Source organism: Plectropomus leopardus, chromosome 7 (genome assembly GCF_008729295.1).
Source record: "Plectropomus leopardus isolate mb chromosome 7, YSFRI_Pleo_2.0, whole genome shotgun sequence".
Taxonomy (NCBI): domain Eukaryota; kingdom Metazoa; phylum Chordata; class Actinopteri; order Perciformes; family Serranidae; genus Plectropomus; species Plectropomus leopardus.
Window position 1 is genome coordinate 32,871,323 of NC_056469.1, and position 22,820 is coordinate 32,894,142.

At 39.0% G+C, this 22,820-nt stretch overlaps 2 protein-coding genes across 3 annotated transcripts in view; one reads left to right on the top strand and one right to left on the bottom strand.

The window, feature by feature from the left end:
• Positions 1-427: 427 nt before the first annotated feature.
• eaf1 (ELL associated factor 1) lies at positions 428-7,157 on the top strand. Its single transcript, XM_042489983.1, is given in 9 exon segments — positions 428-658; positions 1,990-2,084; positions 2,328-2,464; positions 2,968-3,079; positions 3,081-3,141; positions 4,436-4,555; positions 4,558-4,656; positions 5,638-5,757; positions 7,120-7,157. Coding segments are annotated over 9 exon segments (885 nt in total). The 5' UTR covers positions 428-555.
• A 4,251-nt stretch (positions 7,158-11,408) lies between these two features.
• Positions 11,409-22,820, bottom strand: part of bmper (BMP binding endothelial regulator) — a 37,011-nt gene continuing 25,599 nt past the window's right edge. For both annotated transcript variants that reach the window (XM_042490158.1, XM_042490159.1), the window contains exons 10-16: positions 22,272-22,376; positions 19,248-19,293; positions 17,610-17,779; positions 16,956-17,157; positions 16,122-16,464; positions 15,224-15,354; positions 11,409-12,474 (exon numbers count right to left, since the gene is read on the bottom strand). In XM_042490158.1, the coding sequence (XP_042346092.1) occupies positions 12,293-12,474; positions 15,224-15,354; positions 16,122-16,464; positions 16,956-17,157; positions 17,610-17,779; positions 19,248-19,293; positions 22,272-22,376 (1,179 nt within the window). In that variant the 3' untranslated portion in view covers positions 11,409-12,292. The remainder of the gene's footprint in view (positions 12,475-15,223; positions 15,355-16,121; positions 16,465-16,955; positions 17,158-17,609; positions 17,780-19,247; positions 19,294-22,271; positions 22,377-22,820) is intronic.

The window sequence follows — 22,820 nt, forward strand, 5'->3', positions numbered from 1 at the left end:
TTCTGTGTGCATATTTTCAGATTTTTTTTTAACATTAAACTATTTATTTATTTAATTTTAGTCCATTTTATTTATTTATTTATTTATTACTTTTTTTTTTTTTTTTTTTTACAAAATTTTGGGCCATGTCTTGTTAAATTGCTTGTTCCCAATGCCCATTTTATTTAATTTTATTTAAGAAATCAAAACAATCTGTCAGTTCATTTACTGTCCAATCAGAAGCGAACTTCAGCGTCGTTGCAGAGTCAATCGAATAAAACCTGATTATTACTAAACATGATTATCTAATTTGGTGTGTCAGTAAATTGACGGCTTTCATGTATTTATAAAAAAAAATAAAAAAATAAAAACAAGTAAATTAAATTTGTTTTCATCGGACCAAACCGGAAGAGGCGTGGTCTATGACGTCAGGGATGTTTTGCTAACAGTTAGCTCCCGCAGGCTAACTTTGTCTCCCAGTTGTTGTGCGGATCTCCCGAAGTTTCGGGACTCGGTTCGGTAATTTTGGGTCTTTCTTTTCTACATCGATGTGAATTTTACCGAGGAGACGGAGAAATGAACGGGAGCACCAATCCGCTGCTGGACAAAGAGGAGCATGTGCTGAAGCTCGGAGAAAGCTTCGAGAAGAGGCCAAAATCTTCCTTTCACACCATCAGATGTGAGTGAGAAAGTAAACAGCGCCCTTTTTTTATGTGTTAGTGACAATAATAAAACTTTTCTTTTGGTGAAATCAACAGTTGTTTTGGGATTAGCCCGCTCACATGGACGGGGAGGAGGCCTCTTACATAACCGAGCCAATTATGTGCAGAAGTAAATCAAGTCATTTGCATAGAAACATCTCGTCACACCCACAGCTCAAACATTACATCATCCACCAAAATATGATCACGTGTTGATTTTTGACAGCTCTACATTACTGATGAGTGGACGTACGACTTTAATTATTAATATATGTTGTGGTGATATTTGGTCTTATTCGTAATCCTGTTGGGGAAGAGCACGTTTAGAGATGCAGCTTTTGTCACAGAAATAAATATCAACTGGAAAATTGGCGAAAGTGATGGATTATCTTTGTGCGGAAATTATCTAGAAACACTGTAGTTTTTAAAACATCTCATTTTCTGTTCTGTCTGCTTGTAATTGTCTGGAGAAGAACAGCGGGTCTTAAAAATGGCATTTTTCTGAATGAAGTTTGGTTAGAAAGTTCTCATAAACAACAAAAACAACCAAAACAGGTGTTTGTTAAAATTTTTGAGTTTTGAAATGTGAGCAGATTGGCTTAATTTCTTTCCATAAACATAAAAAGAAGGCATTTGTCTTTTTTTTTAATTTTTAATTGGCATTTTTATTAATTTCTTTTTAGCAATTTTTAAACAAAAACATTTAGGCATTTATAATTGTTTTAATCAACTTTCAAAGGCTAAATTTTGTAGGTTTATTTATTAATTTGTGATTTTTTTGCAATTGTTCTTTCTTTTATTAATTTATTTTTAATTAATTAATTTTTTTTTTGTGATTTATATCTTTAAAAAATTGAGCTTTTTTTTGTCTTTAACCATTTTTGCCCCCTATTTAAAAAAGCAATTTTCTGAATGAAATTTGGTGAGAAAGTTCTCATGAAACGAAAAAAAGCATGTGTTTCTCACTATTTTAACCCACAAGAAAGAATCAAAGTTGTAAAACTCATTAACCTGTGAAAGGTGAGCAGATCGGCTTCATTGATGATCGGCCCTTAAGATCACTAGTAAAATGTCCCCATCACTTCATGTCATGGTCACAATTCTCATAAAAATGCTTTGTTTGTTAAAAAACAAGAAAATGCTGATACATTATTATCAGACTTTTTAACTTTAAAAAATACAACAGTCATTGCTCTACGTTGCAAAAAAGCGCAGCAAGTCTTTGTTCGTTTGCATTGTTTGTTTAAGCAGCACCTGAGCTGATTTTTGTCATGATTTACACCTAACTTGATGTCCCTTTTTTTTTCAGATGACTTCAAACCAGCATCTATCGACACGAGCTGCGAGGGAGAGCTACAAGTTGGGAAAGGAGACGAAGTTACCATCACGTTACCTCACATTCCAGTAAGACCGTCTGCTGTTCTCCGATCGTTATCCGGCCGCATCGAAGACGCCTGAAAACGGAGCAGAAAATCTTTAATCTCTTCTCCTGGTTACTAATTCACCAGAAACTATTTCACCAACCTTTTAATTGTAACAAGAGAGCTGTAAGATGCTGTATGGTGTCAGAAAATTTTAAAAGGTTTTGAGTTTGTAGCATAAAGTCTGTGTGTGCGCACGCTCGTGTTCACGTTGCTGTTCTTCCAGGGCTCCACGCCGCCCATGACAGTGTTCAAAGGAAACAAGCGGCCGTACCAGAAGGACTGCGTGCTCATCATCAACCACGACACCGGCGAGTTCGTGCTGGAGAAGCTGAGCAGCAGCATCCAGGTCAAGAAAACCAGGTGAGGGGTCAAAGGTCAAAGAACGTGTGAGGTGTGATCGTGATGATGCGTTAGAGGAAAGAGTAGAAAGAGAGATCTCTGAGCTTCTCTTCATTCATTTACGGTAATTTTAGATCAAATTTGTCACTAAAACCTGTCTGAGTAAGGTTGCATAACTAAACATAAAAGTGTCTTTTGTCTCATTCTAACATGCACATTATTATTTTTTTGATATGAAACACAGAAAAACATAAAGATTTTAGTTATGCCCGAAAAATTCCATCAACAACCTTTTATTACTTAGAGTTTTACATTTTATTGGCTGTGCACAGCGGCGAAACGAGGATTCAGATCCTCTTTGGCTCCATCTTTTGGAAGTTGATTGTTACTACACCAAAAACAGTTGTCTGCAGTTCGGCGCACAGATAGTCGTTTAAATTCGACGATATTCCTGCAGTTACGCTCGTAAAGCTCCTGCAGAGGATCAGAGGGACAAACATTAAACGACGTGGTCTTTCTTTCAGGGCGGAGGGCAGCAGTAAGATCCAGGCGCGCATCGAGCAGCAGTCGGTTCGCTCCAGTCAGCCCAGCTCTCAGTTCCGGGCCCCCACCAAGCCGGGGGCCGGGGTCAAGACCTTCCCCGTCCCCCTCTAAAGATAATCCCTCCCCGGAGCCTCAGCTCGACGACATCAAGAGAGGTAAAGACGTCCTGCTACGACCGTCACTCAACGTAATCATCACACCTGAAACACTATACTATATACCTGTATATATATCTATATATATCTATATATGTATATATACATACGTACATATACTTTATTACATTAACCCTCTGAAATCTGGAGTGACGTCACTTTTCTTGTGCTGCTTTCAGATGCCTTTCAGCTTTATATTTAAAGCTCTGAACTCTGAGCCAATGGTGCGATTTCATACAGAAATTCGGGGAAAAAAAGGCAAAGAGCAACTTTGTAAGAAGGGTTCCTCAGATTTAGTAGATTTAGAAAAATTACTGTAAAAAAGCTGGGTCAAAATGTAAAAATATATTTATATTTATCATACTTATAAGTACATTTTTATATATTTTTAAAATATATCATAATGATCATGATTACATATTAATAATTATTTAACTAAATCATTGTAATTGTTTTAGTATTTTTCCAAGAAATTTCTGTGTTGTTTTTTTTAAAAATGTTGAAAATATTTTGGCTCTATACATGCTAAAATTACTGTTTATTTAACCCTTTAAATGTGGACTGACATCAGTTTTTCTGGGTTCAGACGCCTCTCAAAAGCTACTTAACCCTTTGAAACCTGATGAGATTAGTTTGATTTCTTTCAAAAACAAGAAATCAGGCAAAGACCAATTTTGGCAAGAAATCTCTCACAAATTGCATGAAATTAGTAAAAGGTGATGAAGAAAATTACCTGAAAATTAGTTTGAAAATAGAGGGTAAGGGGGTTATAAGAAAATTATCAGAAATTAGCAAAAATGGCTTAAAAATAACTTTACAGTCATTCTATTTCTACATTTATAATTAAAATCGCTCGTTTTTCTTGTGTGTTGTAGTTTTTTATGTTAATTTTTTATTTTTTTGCTTATTTTCACGTTAATTTCTCGTAAGGTTTTACTAAGTTCTTGATATCGTTTGGGCCAAGTGTTGTTAAGTAGCTCACTGCCTTCTCCACCGTGTTTTAGAAAAAATCAAACCAATTTGTTCAGTTTTAAAGGGTTAAATGAAAATTACCTGAAAATTAATTTTAAAAAAAGGGGAGGATTATTAGAAAATAATACAATAATACAATGTCCAGAAAACTGTATTTATAATTATAGTAATTTAAAATTACATTTTGTATTAAATTATGCTACAGTGCTTTTTTTTAGAACATTTTCTTTCTTATTTTTAAAAATCGGAGCCTGTCGGTGACAAAAACACCACTTTGAAAGACTGTCGTTCTCCTCTTTGACGTGACGCCTGCTGTTGGCAGAGCTGCGAGCGGAGGTGGAGGTGATCGAGCAGATGAGCAGCAGCGGCAGCAGCAGCTCCTCCGACTCGGCCAGCGCCTCGGGGAGCGGTGACGACAGCAGCAGCAGCGACGGCGAGCACGACACCCCCCGACCGCTCAGCCAGACCTCCCCAAACGCCACCCGATGGTCAACGGAGGAGCCGACCGGCAGCAGGGCAACAACCAGCTCATGAACACACTCCGTGAGTATCTTTAACCCTTTTCACACACAGACGACGCCGCAAAGTTCCGTCTTTACGCCTCTTTTTTCATCTTTACAGCATCATGTGGCTGAATTGTGTGATTTTAGACATCGAACCAATTCGTTCAAGTTTCAAAGAGTTAAATCTCCAAACACAGAACACACCGTCAAAACGTCACATCCGTCCTGCCCATCGTCCCCTTCTGTCCTTTCACACAGACATTTATTCCAGGTGTTACTTTGTCCCGTGGCAACTTAAAATAATGAATAAAACTCTGTCCCCCAAAACCACGATCGTACCTTCTACACAGGACGGGGAGGTGACGGAGTGAGATATTTCCGCTCTGAGCAGGTTTCTGCTGATCCTGCTGCGTCAGCTGGAACAGAGAGGACATGAATGAGTTAAACCCTCAAAACCTGGATCGTCATCACTTTTCTTTTGCTGCATTCAGATGAGCAAATTAATTTGCTTTATTTTGAAAGCATGGGGAAAAGGCAGCGAGCAGCTGTCCCCACAAACTGCAAAAATAATTCATAAAATGTGACAAGAAAATAACTTGAAAATCAGTTTTTTAAAAAAAGGCAAAATGTATAAAATAATTTGGAAAAATCTCTAGAAATCTATTTTTATAATTATTATAATTATGGTCCAGAAAAAAAGTATACCTTTGTTTACTTAATATTCAGCACTTTTTGGGGGTCCATTTCTTGTTTATTTTTGTTTTTTTTTAATTTTCCTTTCTGAATATTTTCTAGGAATTTTATTTTTAAAAAAAAAAAAAAAAAAATCCAAAATGTAAACACACCTTTAAACTTCAAGCTGCAGATTCACACTGAGACATCACCTGTGTGTGTCTGTGTGTGTGTGTGTGTGTGTGTTTTGTTGTTTTAAAGTCTTGTCTTGTCTTCTCTGAGTCAGTATTTGTGTCATTATCGCAAAAACTCGTAAATAAACGATGTTCTCACATGTTCGTGTTGACAGGAAACGACCTCCAGCTGAGCGAGTCGGGCAGCGACAGCGACGAACGACTGAACTCTCTGCTGGTCAGTCCCCCCTCCCTCCCCCTCTCTGCCTCCCCCTCTCTGCCTGCCTCTCTCTGTCTCCCTCTCTCTGTCTCCCCCTCTCTGCCTCCCCCTCTCTGCCTCCCTCTCTCTGTCTCCCTCTCTTCCTCTCTCTTCTCTCTCTTCTTCCCTCTCCCTCTCTCCCCTCCACTCCTCCTCCTCCTTCCCGCCTGGTTCACCTGTTCTTCGCTGTGACCTCTGACCCCGGCGTTATATCTCGGTTTGACTGTATTTTTGATTTGATTTTCCTCGGAGCTGGCCGGCCTGGAAGCTTTTAAGAGTGTATTTTTATTAGATGTATATTTTGTTTTGTATAGTGAGACTTTAGCGACAGAAACTTTTACTTGAGAAGTTTGAAAGAAAATATATTAGAGTGCAAAATCCTATTTTCTGTACTGAGAGCAGCTAGTTTTATCTACTTGTGTCGTGTGTTTTTGTTGGGTTTCGTTTTTACGGACACGGAAGAGATTGTCTTTAAATATCGCCCCTCATACTCTCACCTCGGCTGCTCGTTGGTCAGAGAAGGCTGCGGGAAGCTTCTCCGCATCGACGTTGTGTTTTTACCGGTTTGCTGTAAATACAAAAATAGCAGAAAATCAGCAACAAATTAAAGAAAAAAACAACAGTTTAGTTTTCTGCTTATCGAGTGAGATCAAGTGAGTGTGGAGCACAAAACCATCCATTGTTCTCTGCACCGTCATACTCAAATTTTTAAACTTTTGCTCATTATTTTTTAAACAAATGTGTTTTAATGGGATTTGTTGACAAAAAGTCAAATGTAGAATTTTATATCATTACAGAAACCTGAATTAACCCCTTGAAACCTGAGCAGAGTGGTCTGATTTCTTTCAAAAAAACAAAAAAAGGCAGAAAGCAACAAGAAACTTAACAAGACATGGCCCAAAAATGAGCAAGAAATTAAGAAAATTACATAAAAATAAGCAAAGAAAAAAGTTAAAACAAACAAAAATTGTTCGAAAAAAGCACTGTAACATATTTTCACAAAACATGCTGTAACATAATTTCAAATATAAAATTATTATCATTTTCAATACAGTTTTCTGGACATATTTTTCCTAGTTTTTGGATAATTTTCTAACATAACTCCCCTCTTCTTTTTTTAAAAATTAATTCGTAGGTACTTTTCTAATGTCTTGCAATTTGTGGGACGTTTCCTGCCAAGTTGGTCATCGCATGTTTTAGACAGAAACCAAACCAGTTTGTGCAGGGTTAAAAAGGGTCAAATAGCTCATGGTTTCAAAGGGTTAACTCTCAGGTCGCTTCTGTAGTGATTTCTGTGATTTACATCTCTGACATCGGGTCATGTCACATGATTTCTTAAAAGTTTGCAGCAAAGTTAGAGATATTTGAACATCATGTGGTGTTCTATTTTAACCACTAGGGGGCAGAAAATACCCCAAAACACGGAAGAAGCCCTAAAATGTAACAGCCGACACATGGATGTATTATTCAGAAGACTGCAGTGTGAGAAATTACAAAATGCTTACTGTTTTCCTAAAAAAATCTCCACAATCCCGGGCTCGCTGTCCCAAAGTTTGAGATTGAACAAGAAAAATGTCGGCACATTAATTATTGGTGTAAATTAATCATGCGTGCTTTTTAGTGCTGGCCTTGCAAAAATAAATCAATATAAAAAGGTAAGAAATCATATCTAATGCACTAATTATTGCTCGATCTGCAAAGTTGTAGTTATTTTTCCCACGAGTGATAAAAATACACCAACAGTCAGTTCAAGCTACATTTTTTGGCCAGTTATGATTAATTCTGAATCCAAATGTGATTTTAGGACAAAATAGAGCTCCAAACTGTAGGATAACACACACCACAAACGAACCCTCTGAAACCTGGATCGATTCTGCTTTTAGTAGATTTAGAAAATCAATTTTTAAAAAGGCAGGAAAAATGTCCAAAGAACTACATTTACAGCTATAGAATTATATCTTTGACATTATTTTATAGAATTATTATCATTTTCAGAAGTTTTTTTGTAGACATTTTTTTTTTTTGGGACACATGAAGTTTCTCATTGCCTTCTTCACGTTTCTGAAGGAAATTAAGACAGTTTTCCCAGGTTTCAGAGGGTTTACTACAATATTAGCGATTTCAGCGTTTAATACTGTCTTACTTTTCGGGACATTCGGCCTATCTTCGCTGCTTGTTGCTGTCGATATAAATACATCCCATAGTTTCATACAAAACTCCAATGAAAGGACCATTTTACACCTTACAGCATCTCGGTTTGGAAATAAAGGGGAATGTGTCATTTTTAGAAAATGCCAAAGAGTTGAACTCATGGAGCGGGAGCGTTCGCAGTGTTACAGTCTGTGTGTGTCACGTCTGTGTGTGTCACGTCTGTGTGTGTCACGTCTGTGTGTACATTTTGTTTTTTATCTGAGACTGTTTATGGCGTTTATACAAAGTCAGTGATTGTTCCTCTGAGCTGCTGTCAGTGAATGCAGTTTTTTGCTGGTTGTACAGAATATCATTATTAATGCAAAACAGCAGCACACAGAGTTTCATTACAAAATGCCAAAACATTTCACCAACACCTTCATATTTTTGTCACTTGACAAATTCAAAGGTGAAAAAACTGAATCGTGATTAATTTCAGCAATTGGTAAACATTTAAAGAATCTACAAAATTAAAAAAATGTTGACGAAAAATAGTTTTATGCACATCATGCAGGAGCAAGGCAATAAAAATAAAAATAAATAAAAATAATGCCTGCACTCTTACTACATGCAAAATAAGTTTAACCCTTTGAAATCTGAGCAATTTGGCCTGATTTCTGTCAAAAACATGATAACATGGTGATGAGCAAAGGAAGAAGTAATGATCATTAAACATTTGCAAGACCTTTTACAAAAAAACAACCAAATACACGAGAAAATGACCTTAAAATAAATTAAAAAACAAAGCAAAAAAAGAAAAGAAGAAGAAAACAAAACTAATAAATGCCCTGGAAATTACAGGGATGTTTCCTCCTAATTAAATACACACTTGTAACACACTGTGACACAGTGTACAAGGGAGTGTTCAAAGCACCACCGTTTTAACATAAATAAACATTTTGCTACTATTTTTCGAGACTGAACGCAGCATCGTGCTCAAAAAAAGCTGGTTTACCAAAACACGATACTGGCAGCTTAAATCCAAAACTGTCTAATAACCTGCGTCATTTATCAAACGTCTGCTTCTATAAATGTTTTCTGGTAAAAATAAATAAATAAAGAAAATAAATTAAAATTAAACACTTGAATTAAAGTGTTTTATACTAATATTTACAAATGAAGGTTAAATGTTTTACAAACCTAAATTGTTTTGCAGCATTTTGGAATGAAACCGGGAACGTTGTCATGATGTTAAAATAATGTTCCTGCTGGTGTTTTATATCATGTTTCATCTTTGATTTGTGAGCTCACAGAAAACAGGTGATTGTGAGTAAACTGTTATTGATCGACCAAAAAGTACTTCAACAAAACCACGACAGTTTTCACAATCTTGTGTCTGCACATAAAGTGTCGCGTCACTGTGTTTCCTTCCTTCTTCGTGAGGACTGAACCATCAGCGAGACAAAAAGGTCAAATTTTCCTCTCTGGTATTCATGTGTAACAAACTTCAGCCGTCGAGCGGACTTTGTTGCATTTTTAGTTCTCATCTTTTTGTTTTAGTCATACGTTTATGCGAAATATGTTTGTACAAATTTGAAGTGTATTAAAAGTGTGCAAATGTATTTAAAATAGATGTTTTCATTCTTCATTGTGAGAATTGTCTTTTTTTTTGTATTTTATCTTTCTTTAAAATTTTTGGTAATTTAAAAAAAATAGTGATGATTTTTTTTTCTTAAAATTTTTTGGCAATATTTTTTTGTTCTCTAAAAATTTTTGGCAATTTTTAAAGCCCTCCAAACTGCAGGTCCGCTGAAATAAAAATGTACCAGAATCTTTAAAAACAAATACCATTTTCAAATTTCCAACAGTCCCACATGAGCATATCACTTTTTTTTTTCCTTTAAAATTTTGGGTAGTTTTTAAAAACTTTGCAATATTTCTTTTCCTCTAAATTTTTCTGCATTTTTTTTTTGCTCTAAATATTTTGGGCAATCTGTAAAGATAACATGCCTTCTAAACGGCAGGCCCGCTGAAATAAAAATCACCAGAAATGTTAAAAACAAATATTATCATGTGATTTCTAAATTTGCAAAATCAGTGGGAAAAACACTTCATGCATTTTCCCCGAGTTACTCAGGGAGGGCTAAGGAAAAATATTTGTAGCCTTGGTGAGGGTTTAAAAAAAACAACAAAAAAAAAACAGCCAGATTTTCCCGAACTTGACATTGTTTCCATTCAGAGTGGACTCACGGCCCATCGTTTGGGAACGACCAGATTAGAGTACGGTTTTGCATTGTGTGCGACCTTTGTCGCAACATTTTTCTGCAAAACGCACTGAGAGAACGGCTGAAATGCATCAACGACAAACAAGATAAATCCCAGAGGCTGCGGCCTCAGATCTGCGGCCTCAGATCTGCTGCATCAGATCTGCTGCAGGTGCTGAAAGAATCAAAGCGAGTTAAATTAAATATGCAGGTTTGTGGGAACATAACTGTAAAAATCACAAATCCAGAACAGCTTTATTCTCACTGGAACAAGCTGCTTTCAGTATTTTGTGAATTATCAGTTACTCCCAAATTTCATTGCAAAAAAAATTACACACAAAACAAAACAAAAACACAAAAAGCATCACAAATGCATTGCAATTTCTTGAGAAAAGCTGCCATGAAATCAGGCATTTTAAGATGCAACAATCCCACCCAAAAAATCCTGAAAAAATCCTGGAGACTGTACAACATTTTCAACTTTTCTTCTTCGACTGATCCTTGAAATCCGTCATCAGAGGCTGCATGTCTGCAAGCGAGCAGGTCAGCTGAAAAGTGATTTTTTTCACTTCTCAGATTGTTTAATCCTTTGAAAAACGCCTAAAAGGGAAAAGATCATTTCACAAGAAAGAAGCAAAGCTTAGAGAAAAGTAGGAAAAATGAAACTGAATTTTTAAAATTTTGTTGATCCTTTTTTTTAGGAAACCCCAGAATATTGGCATGAATTCTTAGAAAAACATGGAAACAGAGCAATGAGGACAATTAAGAAAATTATCTGAAAATTAGCGCACAAAAAACAAACAAATGGGAAAGTTTAAAAACAACCAAAAATTAAGAAAAAACTCAAAACAAAACCAAAGAATGGCCTAAAAAAACAGCTTAAAAATTACAATAAAAATTATTCAGAAAAATAATTTAAAATATGGAATTATAGTAATTAGAAAAAAAAAATCTTAATATTTTTCCCTTACTTAAAAAAAAAAATCTGCTCTCTTTATAACAATTTGTTGGACATTCCTTCCGAGTGTCTTATTGCCTTTTTCTGATGTTTCCAAAAGAAAATATTCCCTTTTTTTCAGTTTTAAATGCTTGTAAAAGGCGTCAAAATGCAGCAAAAGAAAAGTGATGACGATCCACGTTTCAAAGGTACAACAACGCCAGATTTCAGTTTTCCCGCTCCAGATCTCTCCAGCTCCTTTAAGGGATTCAAACTGGCAACCTTTGGGGTCGGACCCTGTCTTTGAAAGTCTTTAACCCCTTAAGCACTGAAGAAAGTAAAGACAGCAGTCAGAGATGAACTTCGATAAAAGATTATATTGCTGGTCTTAAATAATAATCGTCAAGTGAAACATATGCTTAGAGGAACACCTTCAGTTTGATAGGAACCACATCAACGTGTACACGGAGCACAAACACAATACAGTACGTTTTCCCTGCGATGGTGCAACAACAACAACAAACGGAGTCACATTTCTCTTCAAACAGCAACACAAAAGTACACAACAAATACATAAATAGCTTTTGTTTCCCTTTAAATCATTTAGAACGCAATTATATTCATGATTCTGGCTCTTGCTACGACGTGTCACCTGACCGATATATAAATTAACAACATCAACAACAAATAATAATAATATTAATATTAATTAGAACAATAATAATATAAAAGCTGTCTGTCTTTCATATAAATCTGGCTAGCTTACAGTATGAAATGATGGAGCAGAGATCAGTTTGAGTTTCCCACTTTATAGTGTTTGTGGGAGAAATTTGGGCGCCATGTTGGCTCCAGAGGGAGTCCTGAGGGTCCATGGCAGCGCGGTCAAACGTTCCTCAGAAGGTGGAGACTAAAATCTCCTCTTTGGGGCCCTGAGTTTTCTCCTGGGAGTTCAGTTCTTCCCCAAAATGACTGAAATTGGCGGCGGTGACTGGTAACGTGACAGTACGCAGTATTACACAAGGCACACGGAGGTCGTGGCGGCGAGGATCAGCCTCCGGTCCGGCGAGTTTTCAGTCACCGTCTCTCTGCAGTCACACAGATCCGGACCCTGAGTGCTTTGTCACATCTGATCTGTCGACTTCAGAACCCCTTTGCGTCCTCCTGAACCCTCCTCGGCTTGTTTGGGCCCCTGATAGCGATGAATGACCGTCCCTAACCTCGCCGCCCCCCTCCCGCCAGGGTCACCGTCCGGGGCAGGCGGTGGGTTTGATGCAGCGTCCTTGGAACAGCACCAGGTTTGCGGGGCAGTGGCAGCCGGCCACGCAGGGCTTGTGGCACGGCCCGATCTCGTTCCAGTTGTCGCAGGTTTTGGTGCAGCCCGGCCCGCAGGTGTCGTACACGGCGCCGTGTTTGCACTGGGTGGCTGAAGGGAGGGAAGGTGAGAAATCAGCTGTGATGATGTTTCGATGTGGCGCTGGTCGCTGATGCGCCTGATGATGTCATGATCACAGTTTGACCAGCGAATTTTGGATGAACTGCTCTTTTCATCAAAAGTTAAACATTATAAAAACACCGTGACAGACATTTGCCAACATTTCCGTCATTTACAGCTCGATAAATTTTAAAAGTTGATCTGACATCATGAGTGACCTCAGCCAGCGGATCATTTTTATCTTTTCGCTTAAAAATACAACAGCAGGAAATAGAACTCGCTTTGTTCGGGGGCCACTTCTGCAAGAGGCCAGGAGGCCAGGGGCCAGTCACTGCAGGGGGCCAGTCACTGCAGGGGGCCAGTCACTGCAGGGGGCCAGTCACTGCAACACTAAACATCTTTCTAAGATTTTAGGACATTTCTACAACTTTAAAATGTTTCTCGGATTTTGAGTCGTTTCTCTGATTTTAGGACATTTCTAGTATTTTAGGATGCTTCAAGGATTTTTCCAAGTACTTAAAAAAATTTATAGGATTTAAGACATTTTTAGGGTTTCAAGTAGGGCTGGGCGATATGGAAAAAAGTCTTATCACGATAATTTTTTTTCATATCAGTCGATATCGATATATATATCACGATATAAATCAAATCACTATTTCTGTCGAGCTTAAAGGTTCCCTTTGACTCCTGAGATATGAAGATATCATCAGGTTAATTTAGGTTTAAATATTTATTTTCTGTCAGACATTGAACATGACAAATACACTGTAGAACAGCATCACCAACTGGAGGACCTATTTAACTAAAACTCAAAGAGGTCCAGTTACTAAAATTTCCTCCCAGCAAAGGTCCGAGCCTCATACCTAAAATCAGTATCACGATTAACTGAACATTTTACTTTGATAACGATTAAAGAATAATTCTCTTTTTGCTCTTTTTTTTGGTGGTTTGTTTTTTCCTCATAGTTCACTGACACAGGTTCATGTGACCACGGTGTGTTGGAGTGAAATAAACGTGATTTATTATTATTGATTAAACTTTCCAGCATTATATAAAAAATTAAAAGTTCCATCTTAAACAAACTTCAGGTAAATTTAAGCACATTGTGCTGATAACAGGCCAACCTCTCCTGACTGCAGGACTCGGACTTCAACTTCTGTCAAACTTCTGTGCTGTTAATCATTTTACTCAGGAATTAAAAACTTCTGAGTAGGTCTACTTCTCCTATAGCTGCCAACATTCCCAGTTAGAGAACGGCTGACAATGAGCTCTGTTTGCAGTAAAAATACAGCACCTCAGGGAGTAACTGGCATTTCAGCACTTTCCCTCTTCTCAAAGTCAGTGTTTTGTGTTTTTTTAACGTGGTTTTGGTTGGACGTTGGAAATAAGTTCTGTGGTAAACACAAGCTGAAGAGACGTTTTGTTTTGTTTTATGTCATAAAATCCTATCAGTAATAGCCCACTGTGAACTTTTAAACTTTCACGTTTCTTTCTATCTTTATGTGTTTGTTTTTTTTTTAAAGGGACAATGCATAATAATAAACATTGCTGTAAATGTGCCTGTGTTAGCCAAAGACTAATTTTCAGCTGTTGTCCCTGAACCAGGTGTTAAGATAACCACTAAAACAGAGACAAGCATGCAAAACATTAACAGCATGAATGAAAACATGAAAATAAAACAAGCCAAATGGTTAGCGTGTTAAAAGCACACAAAGAAGACAATTTTACATGACAGAACAAAACAACAGCCAACAGACGCAGTATTAAAAGTATTAAAAGTAGTAAAAATCAGCAGGCAATACAGTTATGCACAATATAAGAACAATGGCAGACAAGGCAGTTATGGACAAGACGAGCATTCGCAGACAATCAGCAACAAAACAATGTGAATCCATGCAGTGCAAAACAAAAAACAAAAACAAACAACAAAAAAAGAAAGAAAAAAAAGATCTTTGTGTATCACATGATATTAACGACGTTTCAATGACCACGCAGTGCAGCACTAGATTTTTAATTCGTAATACAAGGGATGGATTTTGTGTACCTTAGACATGTTTTTGGATTTGTATAAACATATTTTAAACAACTTAAATTCAAAACCTTTACTACACATTCTGTTAACCCTTTGAAACTTAAGCTAACTGGCTTGGTTTCTTCCAAAAACAAGGAAATATGGCAATAAGCAACCTAATGAGAAATGACCCCAAGTTTCACAAGAAATCAGTACAAATGTACAAATTACAATCACCTGGAAATTAGCAAAAAAAATTAAGAAAAAAATTAATTTAAAAAAAAGTAAATTGCCTGGGGGAAAAGTGCTGAGAAATTAAAATAAAATAAATAATAGTGAAATAAAATAGATAATATAATCATAATAATAATAATACATAGTTTTCTGGACATTTTTTAGTCATTTTCTTCTTTCTTTTCTATATGCTCATTTTCCTTCACCTCTTACTAATATCTTTAAATTTTCAGGACACTCGTGTCAAGTTGACTGAAGCTGATGATTTTCTCTTTTTTTTTTCTTTTTTTTTTTACCTTTTTTTGACTGAAATCATATTAGTTGTCTCTGGTTTCAAAAATTTTAATCGCTTGCGAAAGATGTTTGAATGCAGCACAAGAAAACTTATGCTGATTCAGATTTCAAAGGGTTAATTTCAAACCAGTTACAGACCTGGAAAACAGTTTTTCTAATTTCATAACCTTTCCAGAAATGTCATAACCCCGCGTCACTCACCCATGCAGGCGGTGTCGGCCTTCCAGAGGACGGGCACTCCCTCCCTCTCGCAGGCTCGGCTGTAGGCGATGAAGGACTCACAGTAGCAGTTTTTGTGGACGGGACACTCGCACATGTCCGTCACACACGACCTGCAGAGAGCACCAACACACGAGACTTTCAGCACTTTGTTGGACGTGGGTGGGTCGTTATTTTCAAAACCCTCTGAGCCCTAAAACATTTTTGACCATTTCTGGTCCGCCTGGATTTGTTATGTAATAAAATATCAGCGCTGTAATGAACAGTCGAGCTACAGACATCTGTGTTTTCAGGCTGGACGGCGGGGCCGGGGCTGCTGGGAGATTTCAGGACATTTCTAGGATTTCAGGACATTTCTTGGATTTAACAATGCTTCTGGGAATGAAGTACATTTTGTGGATTTAAGGACTTTTTTTGGATTTTAGGACATTTATAGGATTTAAGGACCTTTTTGGGATTTAAGGACCTTTTTGGGATTTAAGGACATTTCTAGGATTTAGGGATATTACTAGGATTTAAGGATACTACTAGGATTTTAGGATGTTTCTTGGATTTAAGAGTGTTTCTAAGATAAAAGACATTTCTAAGATTTTAAGACATTTCTTGGATTTAAGGACCTTTTGGGATTTTGGGAAATTTCTTGATTAAAGGACATTTCACAGAGCAGCATTGGAACAGCATAGTCACGAGCTTCCAGCAGAAAAAAACACAGAGACTCTATGAAATTATTTATAAACTATGCATCTTGTGTCACACGTGACAAGCTCGGCAGGTATTCAGCCTGGATTAATGGAGATTTTAGGTAAAACAATCAACACTTTCAGATGATTAATTATCACTCGCGCTCACTCAGCGTCAGAGCGAGACTCTGTCCTCTGACCTGTAGAACGGGGCGAAGTCGACTACACGGTGGCACTTCTGAAACTCCCACGACTTGATCTTCTGGCACTCCCGGTGGGCGCGGAATTTGACTTTGACGCTGCCGGGACACAGGAAGGAGGTTGGCCGGCGGGGCGGGGGCTGCTGGGAGCAAACCTCGTTTCCCTCCACTCGCCACGACTCTGCAAACTCGTCCACGTCGAACTTGAATACGCCGTCGCCTCCCATGGTGTCGTCGCGCTTGTGGCCGTTGTAGTTGCCACAGAGGCCGCAGAGGCGTCCTCGCAGGTGGGGGGCGGCCACCACCTCCACGAAACTGTCTCCGTCCCACGTGATCTCCAGACCTGCAGGAGGAGGCGACAGGAGAAGCTTCAGACTGACAGTAATTCTTCTGTTTCCCTCAACCAAACGGAGAAAAGTGCAACCTGTGGGTTTTAAAGTTCTTATTTAAGCAGTTTGAGTCTTGACACGTCTTAGTCACTGCAGAAAAATTCAGCAAGAAATGTCAAAATTGACATTGGGTTTCTGTTTTCAGGTTTGCCAAAAAATCGTAAGTCAAGGTGCAAAAAAAAAAAAAAGGGGGGTGGGGGTCAAGCAACTTAAAAAGGCACAGCCCAGAAAAGTTTAAAAGTTTCAGGAAAATTACCTGAAAATACAACACACAAAATGTTTTTTTTATAAAGTTTTATGTAAGTGCTGCACTGCTGCAATAAAGTAAAAAAGTGGACATCGAGATTTTCTATTTAACATTACTGATGTTTGAAACTAAATGTCGGAAAGTTGTTCGTACTTCAGTTTTGAAAAAGTGTGCATTGGCTGGGAGTCGTGTGCTGACCTGCGATGGTGGTGAGTTTGAGCAGGTACCCGTCCAGGTCGATGTGCACCCCGGGGCCGTGGTAGGGCAGCGCGATGCGGGTGCCGTTCCTGCGGACCGTCAGGTGCTGGTGGAGGCTGAGGGTCAAACCTCCGAGCCGCACCTCCACAGACTGAGTCCAGGAGAAGGAGCGAGTCCGCCGGGCGTCGTTCTTCACCAACACCTGGAGAACGCACAGAGAAAAAAAACTCTTAAATCTTCGATCTGTGGATTCACAGTGATGGTCAAACAAACACAGAACCAAAGGACAGATGAGACGACTCTTAACATAACTCTTCAACGTCTCATCTGTCACACAAAAAGACTCCTCCAACTTTTTGGAAAATGCATTTGTTTTGTTTCATGGGTTTTCTGTTAGATTTAAGGACATTTATTGCAATAAAGGGCATTTCTGGGAATACAGGACTTTTTGGCCGTTTCTAGGATTTCAGGACATTCCTTGAATTTAGGGATGTTTCTAGAATTTGAGAATACTTCTAGGATTATAAGACATTTCTAGGAATTCAGGAAATTTTTCAGATTTTAGGACATTTCTAGGATTTTCAGATTTGGCCCGTCGGTTATAAGTTGAGCATCACTGTCGTTTGGTATCCTAAACTTAAGTTCTCGTCCTACCATGAAGGTGGACTCTGGGTTGTTGATGTTCATGTTATGTCCTGGTCCTCCAGAGGGGGCGCCGCCACAATCGCGAGTCAGCACGTACTGACAGGTTCCCTGGAAGTTAAAGGTCCTGCCGTCGAAGGTGTTGTAGTGAGGATCGCCAAACACCGTGCAAACACCCGGCTCTGAGAGAGACAGAGACAAAGACACATGAAGACGGAGAAAGAACGACCAAAAGAAACAGAAATAAGTAATGGGAAAATGTCTGCCGTTTGAATTTAAAATACCAGCAGATGGACACATAAAAATAAACGTCTCTGACATGGCGGGATGGCAAGAGACTTATCACAAAGCAAAGGCTTAAAAAGGATCCGTCCATGCCTGACAGCCAGAAGCAAAAAGATCATTTATGATAAACGGTGAAATATGAGGCGATAATGTGGCTCACACAGAAGCGGATCTGTGGTTTGATACAAACTGAACTGAACTCCACGTTATGAAGACAGAGTTTATGAGTCTTTGTTCTCCTGAACTGGAGCGTTTTCAGCTTTCTGCTGATGTTCGCTGCAGGTCGCAGCCAAAAACCAAAGTGAAATGATCCGAGGGTAAAACCACAGTCGGACTCACAGTCGTGGGAAACGCTCCGCTGAAGCTTCAGAGGCCGAGACGTGTTTTTATTTCCTCTGGATTTTACTTTGATCACCTCACGAAATATAAATCCATACAAATAATCCATATCTGATTTCACAGATGCACCAAAACACAAATTCAATTTAAGAGACTTGCAGAAATATATTTCAAATATTTGAAGACTTAAAGACCTCAAAGTCAAGACTTTTCTTTTTCTTTTTTAACCCTTTGAAACTTGGATTATCATCACTTTTCTTTTCTAGATGCCTTTTAGATGTATTTAACCTTTAAAACATGAGCAAATTGGTGTGATTTATTTAAAAAACACAGGGAAAAAGGCAATAAGGACCTTTGGTAATAAATGTTCCACGAATTTCAAGAAATTAGTAAATTAAGATTTTTTTAAAAAAAAAAAATAGCTAGTGAAAAATATCTAATAAGAAAAACACATTTTATTTATAGAGCGCTTTTCACAATACTCAAAGAAGCCAGTCAGTAACACATGAAGAATAAATAAAATCAGGGGGATAGAGAAAAAAGTGACGGAAAAACAATATTTTCTATTGAAAATGATCATTTTCTAGGTTTCAAAACATCTCGCAGAAGGACTACAGGTGAAAATTAGCCAGATGGCTAAAACTGACACATTTACAGAAATGTTGATGAATGTATGTTGTCCTTATAATTAAAATGAGTGAAATGAAATTCATAAATATCAAAATTACAGATTTACAATTATGTTACAAAATTATTTGAATTTTTAAGCACCTTTCCATGTAATTTTCCTCTCTCTCTCTCTCTCTCCCTTATTTATTTTTTTCTTTGTTTTTAATCTTTTTTTGTGTAATTTTATGTACTTTTTTTAACTTAGTTTCTTGCTAATTTCTGGGTCATTTCTTCTTTTGTTTTTTTTATTTCCTTCTTCCCAAGGAATCAACCCAAACTGTTCAGGTTTCAAAGGTTTAAGGTTTAGAGAATTCTGGTAAAAAAAGGAGGCCGGAGGGTTAAGAAGGACTTACTCACTTTCAGTGCAGACTGGACAGCAGCCGGTCCTGTTCAGGATCTTATTCTGCAGAGACGAGGCAGATGCACAGCGTTAGAGACTCGCAGAGGGACTCGACGCATTACGAAAAGATGGCAGAGCATCTGAACATGACAAGTGATGAAAGAAAAACAGAAAATCTGAGACAGAACGCAGACTGGTGGAGAGAAACATCACAGGAGAAAAGATCTGAGGAAACTATTTACTTCTGTAAACGGTTTATGTTGCAGCGTCACGGCTGCGCTGCGAATCTGATCACAGTTTTGGCTTTTCACGCTTTCCTCACCATCCTCACCACTAAATGCCACTAAATCTTTAGTTTGATTTCCTGACGAGCATGTGACGTGAAATGAAATAGAATTTTTCAGGTTTTCCAGCAGAAGACACAACATTGCAAAATGACATTTTAAAGGCAAAAAAATCTGGTGGATGTCCACCAAAGATCAAGCAGACAACAAACAGTTAAACTGACACAAACTTCTCTTTTTGTCTGCAAAAAAAGTGGGAGAAATGAAAGATAGAAACGGAGGAGAAGTTCCCGTTTTGACAAGTTCACAGTCAAATCAGGACGACCACAAAGACACCGAAACGCCAACTTCAACCGCTGAACTCTGTCTGTGTAACAGGAAACTCTGCATGTGTGCGTGTGTGTGTGTGTGTGTGTGTGTGTAGTATGTTTCAGCTTCCATCAGAAGTGCAGATCAGAGGACCCTTTCATACACTTAGTTTTTGTTGCCTCAGGGAAACCCTTCTCTCACACACTCACACACACACACACACACACACACACACACACACACACCACTCATCTGTCATCACATACAGACGCTCTCTGTACACTCAATACAAACTCCAGAGTCCTAACCTCTGCACAAAAGGTGATCTCTCTCTTTGAAGAGGGCTGCCTTTTGACAAAATGAGGACACACACACACACTCACACACACACACACACACACACACACACACACACACACACACACACACACATACACACACACACACACACACTGACAGAGATTGGTTTTCAGGGGCCTAAATATAGGGAACCTCTTCTTTGCTGTCACTCAAACGTCACATAGACAAAAGGCTGTTCGGAGACACGCTGTCTCCAAAGGGACGCACACACTCTGCCGACCTGCCGCTGACCGCAGGATGACGGTATGGCAGAGCGTGTGTGTGTGTGTGTGTGTGTGTGTGTTTGTCGTTGTGGGCTGTGGTGACCTCTGTGAGAGAGACACTGGTGATAACTCGGGACAGGTGTGAGAGTCTGTGTGCACGCATCACTGCAGAGGTAATGTTATTTTAAATGTTCGCTTTAACGGGCCAACAGGTGATTGTGTGTGAACGCTGCCGGCTCCACATGCAGAATCCCCGCAGGTTTTCACGAACAAAGTTTTCAAACTTTTCCTCATCCCGATGAGTGACTCGTGACCACATGCCACCACCGTCTAGAGCCTAAATCCTGCATAGATTTAGTGCCAATTTAACCCAAATTTAACAGAAATGCTGCTCCCCAAAATATTTGTTATCATCTTAGGTAAAGTGAAGAACGAGGTTGTTGAATTTTTCTTAAAATACTGAATCGTGTTGAAACTTCGTGTTTTCACTGGAGGCCGAACTGAGACCACCTACATCCGCCCGCAGTCGCCGCCTCTGACCACAAACAACAGGTGAGGGCTTGTTGTAACCGCTGGAAGCGTGTGAACTTGGACTAACAGCTTTGACTGCGTGAGCGCCAGTGGCCGGCGGTATGCGAGGAATCCACTCCATCACCCACCGACCGACAGACGACCCCCGAGCGACCTCGGCGACAGGTGAACGCAGCGCAAACCTTTTCTCCTGTCAGAAGTTCAGAGACCGTGTGACAGCGAACGCCACGCTTCAGCTGCGTGTTAGATCAGTAATGTGCTTCGTTGAACGATAGAGGAGAAACTTCAAGACGTCCTGGGAGGTGACAGGAAAGTCGATCTGTCATAAATCTGCTGGACAGGTGTTTTATAAATCTATCAGATAATAATAAGCATCAAACCGACTCAAAGAAAAAAAAAACAAAACGGTTTAATCTGATTCTGGCCGCTCCGCCTGTAAATCAGAGGGGCGTCGCCTTTTAGAGGCGTCATGCGTGTGAAGTGTGAATGATGGCGTTAGTCACAGGCCATAAAGTGTGAGTGTCAGACAGATGAGACAGAGAGAGAGCAGAGACAGAGACAGAGTCAGAGACAGAGACAGAGTCAGAGACAGAGACAGAGTCAGAGACAGAGACAGAGACAGAAGGTGGGTCTCCATCACAGATTTGCACAAATTTCAAGCGATTTTTTTGAAACTTCAATAAAACACATTTGTGAGATGACTGCGTTTCCATTGAGTAACTTCTCTCGGATTATTACACGACCCTCCGCTGGCGATAACATTCCATGAAGCACTTAAAAAAAACTGCTTATTACAAGTTTTTATGCTCACATGAGGTGGTATTTCAGGTGATTCTAAAAAGCCATATTTCTCAAAACTGCAATGGAAATGCTCCTTAGTCTTTTCTAGGTCACATGATGCTCTGGCTTTGTGCCTGTCAGTATGAACTGGCTCCCTTATGATGCAGCAGGAGCTAAAAGAGGTTTTATTGCATCACACAACTCTTCAAAAGTTAAGCGGATCATCAGAAAGTTTTAAATCCACAATTCCTCTGTGAAATCGTGGACTATCAGCTCCCAGAAATCCCTCATACATGGCCGCTCCCATAACATGCCACGTGGCCATGGATTGGAAATAATTACAGCTGGTGCGGTGGCTGCAATAGAAATAAAGCTGCTAATGTTTTAAACATCCATCGCCATGGTTACTGGGATGTTATCACCAGAGGAGAAGTTGCAGAACAACGCTCAGTGTGCTTAAGTTTTATGCAAATCTGTAACTGAGACCTGCCTAGAGACAGAGTCAAACAACAGCTCTGACTCCGTGATCAAACAGGACGGAAGCTGCTTATTGGCTGATGGGGCCGTCACTCACCGCGGGGCAGCTGGTGATCGGGACACACTGTTTGGGCCGACACTCGATGTTTCCTTTAACGCAGGCGCAGAGCGTGCAGTTCACCGACGACCACATGTCTCCCTCCTGCAGGAGACAGAGACACGTCAGAACACATCCATCCATCCATCCATCCATCCGTCCGTCCGTCCGTCCGTCCGTCCGTCCATCCATCCATCCATCCATCCATCCATCCGTCTGTCCATCCATCCATCCATCCATCCATCCATCCGTCTGTCCGTCCATCCATCCATCCATCCATCCATCCGTGTTACACACATTGTCATGGGCAAAACATCAAAACCCAAAATATATATAAAAAATACAATACAGTTCAAAATACAACAAAAAATCCCTCTAAATATTAAAGTTTTCTACAATAGCCAAAAAAACAACAAAAAGAATCTACCTTACCTTCCTAACATGCCTTGTGAACCCCTTTACTTAAAAATAATAAAGTTTTTGACAAAAATTAGCAAAAAGCTTCACCAAAAATATTTATGAAATAGTAAAAGATCATCAGAACTTTTA